General features: G+C 36.7%; 1 protein-coding gene across 1 annotated transcript; it reads left to right on the top strand.

Annotated features, from left to right (window-relative positions):
* The first annotated feature begins 455 nt into the window (after positions 1–455).
* Positions 456–5576, top strand: LOC127101496 (proteinaceous RNase P 2). The gene is made up of 7 exons (XM_051038925.1): positions 456–659; positions 803–1732; positions 1963–2064; positions 2234–2409; positions 4743–4863; positions 4963–5031; positions 5125–5576. The coding sequence occupies exons 2-7, from the start codon at positions 809–811 to the stop codon at positions 5386–5388; spliced, it is 1656 nt and encodes a 551-aa protein (XP_050894882.1). The 5' UTR covers positions 456–659; positions 803–808; the 3' UTR covers positions 5389–5576.
* The last annotated feature ends 3218 nt before the right edge of the window (positions 5577–8794 follow it).

Raw genomic sequence — 8794 nt, 5'->3', positions numbered from 1 at the left:
AAAAAAAATCGGGCGGAACGGGACAAACACATTAGTACAGGTAAAACAGACATTTCTAATGAATCAGACTCGTTTTGTCATTCCTAATTATGATAAAAGAGAGAGGAGAAATTATGGATTAGAGTACTGAAAATAAAGTAGAGTTGAAAAAAATATGTGTGGTATGTTACATATTTATAGTTGTGGATGTCCATTACGATAAGAAATCAGTAGGATTAGAATACATAAGAAGAAGGCTTATGTTGTGTAATAACTTCTGTAAAAGAGAATAACATTTAATTATATAGAGGTGGTGTTACAAGTAAATTTGGAATGAAAAATTAAGGAAGAAAGTAAAAACTATTAGTAAACTTTTCCAATTTTACATATAAATAAATCCGTTTGAACATGTTTTTTTATATAAAAAAACGACCCTGTTTTTTGTTTTTGTTTTGTCAATTAAATGAATTTGAAAACGAAATATTGAGACAGGAAAATTAAAACAAAAACAAAAACAAAAACCTAATTTCAGTGTTTCATCGCTAACCTCCACCCACAGTGCGCGAGTGGCGACGCCTAGAAAGCAAGAGCTCCGGTCGACGTTCGCTCCCCTCCGTGCCCCGCACCGCTTCGAATCAACACCACCTGCTCGGAAACCTCCGTCCACTTTGAGGAGTAAGGTACATGTTTGTTCAAATCTCTGCAACTCTGTATATTATTCTTTGCTATTCTTATTCTCGCTAAAGTTCAGTTCTTTCCAACATTATCATATTCACGCCCTTACTTTAACCATTCTTCTGAAAATGCCATTTACTACTCTTAGGATTCAATGGACACAACACTACGCTTAAACGCCACAATGAAGAAGAAGAAAACCAACCAAACACCAGAGAACAAGTTCCAATTTGAGCTCAATTCATGTTCTAAATCAAAGGACTTCCGCGGCGCAATATCTCTATACGACGATGCCGTTTCAAAAAGCACCCGTCTCAACCAGCACCACCTCAATGCACTCCTCTACCTTTGTTCCAATGCAGTCACTGACCCTTCCCTTAAACAACTCGCATTAGATTATGGATTTCGCATTTTCGACCATATGTCCTCCCAAAACATCACTCCTAATGAAGCCACTGTTGCCACTGTGGCTAGACTTGCTGCTGCTAATGGGGACGGTGAGCGCGCGTTTGAATTGGTTAAAAACATTGGTAATTACAATGTTGCACCTAGGTTAAGGACTTACGATCCCGCATTGTTTTGCTTTTGTGAATCTCTTAATGCTGATAAAGCGTATGAGGTTGAGGAGCATATGAATGGTGTTGGGGTTAGCTTGGAGGAAGAGGAAATTGCGGCACTGTTGAAGGTTAGTGCGAAGAATGGTAGGGCTGATAGGGTTTATAGGTATCTTCACAAGCTAAGGAGCAGTGTGAGGTGTGTAGAGGAATCGACGGGAATGGTTATTGAGGAGTGGTTTCGGAGCAGCGAGGCGCATGGGGTTGGTCAGGGGGATTTGGATGTGGAGAGGGTCAGAGAGGGGGTTTTGAGAAATGGAGGAGGTTGGCATGGTTTGGGGTGGGTTGGAAAAGGGGATTGGGTTGTGACTAGGACGAGCGTTAACGGTGATGGGATTTGTCGTGGATGTGGGGAGCAATTGGTTTGTGTGGATATTGATGATGACGAGATGGAGAAATTTGCTTCATCGGTTGCTGCATTGGCTGTGGAGCGTGAGGTCAAGGCAAATTTTAGTGAATTTCAGGTGAGTGAATGACTAACTGCAAAATAATTTTAAATTTGTATTAATGAATATGATTGTTTTCCAAAAAATCAATTTAATTGTCTTATAAATACATTAACTACTGAAGAGTGTGTCTACTTTTTTGCATAATGGATCAGTAATACAGAGATCATTGTTAACATTCTTGTAAAGTTATAATTCTAATTGTAACTTTTTTTTCACGATTATGTTATCTTTTTGGCAATTAAAAGGGCTGGCTTGAGAAACATGACTGTTACGAAGCCATAGTGGATGGTGCCAATGTTGGGCTCTACCAGCAAAATTTTGCTGAAGGTGGATTCAGCATTCAGCAGGTAACATGCCTATGTTGCAGGATTATGCAAGTTCTTACAAAAACACATTCATTTATTTATTCATATCCCTTTACTGTCAAATGAAGTTATGCAAGCTCTTAAAGCTTGTAAGTTAACTTGACATTTCATGTGCTGACTGTGTTTGTATGTTGATTATATACTAATGTAGCTTGATGATGTTGTGAAAGAATTGTACAATCAAAGCGGGGGAAAATGGCCCCTCGTTGTCCTACATAACAAGCGTGTAAGAGGGCTAATGGAAAATCCTTCCAGTAGAAAACTGGTAGAGGAGTGGATGAAAAACGGTGTGCTATATACAACTCCAAATGGATCCAATGATGATTGGTAAATTGCAATTTTTTTAAAGCTTTACTTATGTCTCTCCATCATAGGATAACGTTATTATTTCTTGAAATATTTCTGTACTGTAACTGCAAATTAAATGCCTTAACATTTGAACTTCATTATGGATTAATGGATAGCACTACTTAAAAATACTATTTTGGTTGCTGTTTGTTAACTATGTCAAGTTTTCGGTACATATATAGATTTGTTAGTTTTATGCATATAAAATTTGGGACAATAAAAATATGGAAAACTGGAAAGAATATTAGAAAGCTAAGAGACTAACAAGGTTGTGATCTATGAGAGAACTAAAGCTTTTGGGGGCTTATACGAATCCTTAAGCACCAAGGATGAAGAAAACTCTGTTTATTAAGTTTGCTAGAGGTGCAGAAAGAAAGACTAGAGACTTAGACCAAGTGAAATGTATCAATGATGAAGAATAGAAGGTTAAGTTTGAGTTAAGGAACATGATATTATAGATAGGTGCAAATGCAATAATCATTTATACAAATTATTTAATGAAGGATATTAAGTTTTATAGGGTTCTAATGGGCTCGACGAGAATGACAACTACACCTTTTATTGTAGAATTCAAGGGCATGAGGTTATAATAGGCTTACACGTGACTTTCATTGATTTGAAAATTATGTATTGTAGTATTAGGAGGCTAGCTTAGGCATTGATGTATGTTAATGTATGCGCATACATGCATAAGTTGTAACTAACTTTTGCACCATCCACCATGCATCCTTTGCTATAAATCCGTGGTTATGGTTTTATTAAATCTTGAGAGAGATTAAATGAATAATGTGAAAATCGCATTCTATCGTGGTATCAGAGCATGAGGTTTTGTGGGTAGTCCTAGAAAAGAAAGAAGAAAGGTGTTTGGATTGACTACATTCATGCTATCAAGGATTGCATGAGGGGGTCATGACTAATGAATAAAATTACGGTGGGGCCCCAACTGATCAAGGATATGCATGAGGGGGCCATGACTAATGAAGAAATTAGGGCGGGGCCACAAATCATTTCTCGATAATTGTAGGAATGCACCAATGGTCAACTTTAAACTCCCATCTTTTTACGTTTGTCTTGGGTCTACTTACAGAGAACATTAAAGAGCCTATACTGCAGTTCTTTCTTTTTTTGATGACATCTTACTTTGTAGCACCGACACATCTGAAAAAAGGTGAGTCATGATGTCCAAAACTGACACCACCACTTGTGATTACGTTTAATTTATTCATTTTTTCAAATTATTACCGGCGTCGACGTGTCAGTGTCGGTGTCATGTTTCCGGTGTCCGTGTTTCATAGTTTGAGAGTCAAAAAAGGAAATAAATGTGAGGTTTAAGAGTTAGAGACAATCTTTGGGAGCATGTGGCTTCTGTTTGAGTCGAAGTAAGACAAAGCATATTGAATCCGTTTGAGTCGAAGTAAGACAAAGCATATTGAATCCGTTTGAGTCGAAGTAAGACAAAGCATATTGAATCCGTTTGGGTCGAAGTAAGACAAAGCATATTGAATGTCCGTTTTGCAAAAGGCAAAGCATCCTTAACTTAGATATTGTGGATAATATTCGTGGATACTTTCTAGATACTATTTGAGGCCCCACATTCCACCAGCATGATTTTTGCTATCAATTTCTAATAGCATGTTTGTACTATATGGGCACGACGTTCGTGCTTTATGATATTATGTCAAGATCTCACATTGATTAGAGCTATGGGCAAAATAGTGCTCACAAGGCATGGACAATCTTCAATCTCTTAGTTGGCTTGAGGTTGAGTTAGACCTACTCCAAAATTCTAAGATGGTATTAGAATCTATATTATATTTGATGTTGGACAACCTGAATATGTCCAATTCTATATTTTGATGTAATTTATATGTTATCTTGATGAATCCCCGATGTAATTTACCTTTTTAAATGGTCAATTAAGACTTTGGGCTACATATATAGGTGAAAAATGAAGGTTGGTTATACATTATTTGGCGTTTTTAAACATAAAAGACTATCTTGACACAAAAATAAAGGGCTTGTTTGAAACTTTAAATTAAGTTAAAGGATCATTCCGCACAATTTTTCCTGTATTTTTATTTCAATGTATGCTAATTTTTCAGCCTTAATAATTCTCATGAGTAGTTAAATTTACCACTAATAGTCATCACTTCGATTCAATTTCATTATGCGCTGTTCATTTTTATATTGGTCAAAATTTGGTTTTGAATCTTTCAATCACTATTAAGTAAAACCTCTGTTTACAATATGCAGTTTTATAGCCTATTTTTGTGTTTGGGTTTTATGCACTTAATTTATCTTTTGTGATTCAGGTATTGGCTCTATGCTACCGTAAAACTCGGATGCTTGCTTGTGACAAATGATGAAATGCGAGATCACATATTTGAACTCCTAGGAAGCAACTTTTTTAACCAGTGGAAAGAAAGACATCAAGTAAGATACTTATCATTTCTAAGATCACTTAAATCCTTCATTGATAATTTAAGTTTTCAGATTTTTGTTCACATGTTTTTTTTCTCTCCTTATCTACAGGTTCACTACACTTTTGTTAAGGGGAACTTGAAACTTCAGATGCCACCATCATACTCATTGGTTATCCAGGTAACTTCTACTATGAGTCTCAATTATAAAAGTCGGAACTTTTTGTTTTGAAAACTATTTTTGAATGAAGTTCTTGAAAATATTGTATTTCAGGAATCAGAAAAAGGATCATGGCATGTGCCTTTGGCACTGGGTTCTAGCGACGAGTCTTCGAAACCTTGGCTCTGCATTACGCGCGCAACTGCTGATGATGTCGTTGCTACTGTTTCTAATGGTGTGGATACTTCTGGAAATGGCGATCGAGACGAGGCACAGAAATTAGCAGGCAATGTTCATAGCTTAGGTTCACCGGTCATTGAGAATAAAAGTACTTCTTCTGTGACTGGTAAAAGAAAAGAGAGGTCTCATCCTTCATGATAGATTTGAGTTATCATTTGGCATAATTTATGATAGGACCTTATGACATTATTTATTTCATGTTGTCCACCCATCTTATATGGAAAAGGCATTGGTGAATTTTTTCATAATCGATGTCTATTTCAATTGTTAACCATATATTTTCTGAATTGCATTGATTAATTTGATGGAAAATGTGTGTTAAAATATCAATTTTCTCCTTAAAATAACTTTAAAAAAAAGAAGTTAGATGTTACAATGATTACAAGTCCTTTACTTCAGTTTTATCCTACCCCTCATATAAGGAAGCCATAGTAATTCCTGAGCAAGACCTTTGACATTTAGAACTTCAAAAGCATCGAGCATATGGCTCATTATCCGAGCATATGGCTCATTATCCAACTACATGTGCTCATTTACTTGGACATTTCCACCCAGAGCGCATCCACGATTGAGGAAGTTCACTAGGAACATTATCCAAATTAGACCTACTCTTGATTTTGCGAAAAACTATGGAAACTTTTGTTACCGTTTACGACCAACAAGGTTTCACATACGCTTTTTAGCAAGAACATCTAGAGTTCACAGTAGGGCCGTGATAAAGTCAGTTTCCAACCATACTCCACATCACTGAGAAGATGGTATGAGTCCAACGTCTCCTAGGATAATGAGATTTTTCTTGCAATTCAAGCTGCTATTGACGAATTGCGACACAAAAATGACAAGTTTTAAACACTGGTCCAAGCAATCAAACAAGAATGAGTCGACGAAAATGACTCAAAGAGAAGCCAAAAAAATATGAAGAAATTTGATGGGATGTGAGATTCACAAGAACATTTGACCATCGTCAACATGAAAATGGAGATTATAGCACCACCAAAGAATTAGACACAAGCTTCTATTAAAAGCTCTAAAGGAGGTCACACTTTGGTGGTATATGAACCTATCTTATCACTTACACACTGATTATATTGATTTTGCTAGAAACTAATACACCGATTTTTAGCGAGTAAGAATCAAATAGTGTTAACGATAATCCTTTTCAAGATTTGGTAAGGGGCGTTAAAAACACTAAATGATACTCAACTCATTTTAATGAAGTCATCATATGAATCATAAACCCAAATCAAAAAAACTTCGTATGAGCATTTTAGAATGACTAATGGTGTCTCATCTCAACGAGACATTAGCATAAAAGTAGGCTACAAATATGTAGGAAATCATGAAGCGAATAAATACACCAAGGAAAGGGCACGAGAATAAATGGAGAACTAGAATAAATGGAGAACTACTCACTTTGGAGACATTAAGGTAATCATAATCATTGTAATAAATATCAATATGGAGAGAACACACAATACCATTTTTCCATTGCACAACTGAACACTAGGAGAGACCAAATCTTAAGAGAGATTGTGCACATCAGGCTAGCAGAAGCATCCACCAGACCAAGATGGATCGTCACTCTGACCACTACACAAAAGGGTCACAACACGGATAAATGTTATCAACTGAGAATATATATTTAGAGGTTATCCAAGGGGGAGATTTAAAGAATTACACATGAGAAGTGCCAATCAGGAAATATCTATGATAGAGAAACTTCATGTCTACAAAGATCCTAACCATACCCCAACAAGACTATAATAAATCATCAAGAAAGATGGCTCCCTAATAACGCATATCCTTAACACCATAGAGTAATCGTAGTTAAATTTTTTAACAAGGATGTTAGAAAGATTCTAATTAAAGGATTCTAACTTCATTAGAGAAACCAAATACTCCCCCCAGATGGAGAATGTCATCATGGTCAAGAAGTCATGGAAAATAGAGGATATGGGTGGGATTTGACCTGAACAACATGCCTAAAGTACCTTTACCCTTGCCAAGTATAGATAAGTTAATTGATTATGCCTCATGCTATACGTCTTTGATTTTCATGCTATACGTGTTAGAAGTAATTCATATTTAGTAGTAGTAGTATTAGTTTTTGTTAAGCTTAACCTAGTTAGTGTAGGCTAGCACTTTTGCCTACGTGACATTATTGTTGTGTATATATAAACAGTATGGTTGTCAACATTTGTTAGAGCAGTGCAATACTAAATGTGTGCATTGTGTACAGTGTGTGTGCAACTATTTGTCGTAACTATTTTATAAGAGTAGTGAAAGTTTGTTATTCTCTCTTCTCTCTCTTCTTCCATCTTCATCTTCTTCACCTTGTGCACCAACAATTGGTATCTAGACCTCTAGTTCAGATCCACAAGGAAACACCAGTGAAAGGTGAGACATTGTGTGATTGATTTCGTTTCTTGAATTCGTGTTGAATTTTTAATTGGAACCATAACAGAATCACATTTCTTGATTCTGTGGGACTGGGAAACACTAGTGTTTGGTGAGATCGGAGTGATTTGCAGAAAGTTGAAGATAAATGAAAACGGTAATCTGAGTACTAAGCTTCTAGTGTTCGATGGCAAGAATTGGAATCGGTGGATGGTTCAGATGCGTGTGTTGTTTGGCGCACAAGATGTTTTTGATCTCGTCATCGACGGTTACGTTTCGATTGCACTTCCAAAAAATGCAACGGATGCGTAGATGAATACTCAGCGTGATATGAAGAAAAAGGATCAGAAGGCATTGTCCTACATCCATCAGTGTGGATGTGAATGTGTTTGAGAAAACCGCTGATTCGACGACGACGAAGGCTGCGTGGGTCACACTGGTTTCGATGCTACGACAGTGATGCATCAGTGAAGAAGGTAGAAGTTCAGTCTCTACGTAAGGAGTATGAGAATCTAAACATGAAGAACAATGATAAGGTACCTAACTACATCTCCATAGTGATTCTGATCACAAATGAGATGAAGTCGTGTGAATAAATTCTCTCTGATGAAAGGATCATTGAGAAGGTATTTAGATCTCTTACTTCTCAAATTGATTACATTGTGGTAGAAATTGAAAGTTATAAGGATCTTAACACCATGAGAATTAAAGAGCTGCAAAGCAGACTAGAGGCACAAGAGTTGCGTCTAACTGAGAGAAACTTTGAAATGGAGGTAGAGCAGCAGGCTCTAAAAGCAGCTTCTGGAAAAAAATATCAGAAGAAGTCTTGGTCAGAAGGCAGGAAGAGATCTGATGGTGTTCATAAGTCAGAAACCTCGACTTCTAAAAGAAAGAAGGGTGCTCAAAAGGGGGAAAGAGAAGTATGACAAGAGGAAAGTTTAGTGCTACTGTTCTAAGAAGTTTGGCCACTTCGCTGCTGATTGTTGGTCAAACAAGGAAAGGAAGTCAGAAGAAGGAAACGTAGCCAGAGAAGATCCTGATGATGAATCTGTGTTATTGATGTCTTCTGAATCTAATGATGCGTATTTGGAAGACTGGTGGTATATGGACATTGGCTGCTCAAATCATCTTACTAGAAATAAGAAAT

The sequence above is a fragment of the Lathyrus oleraceus genome, chromosome 7 (genome assembly GCF_024323335.1).
Source record: "Lathyrus oleraceus cultivar Zhongwan6 chromosome 7, CAAS_Psat_ZW6_1.0, whole genome shotgun sequence".
NCBI lineage: Eukaryota > Viridiplantae > Streptophyta > Magnoliopsida > Fabales > Fabaceae > Lathyrus > Lathyrus oleraceus.
Note: the sequence above shows the minus strand (reverse complement) of the source record. Positions and strands in the feature narration are given on the sequence as shown.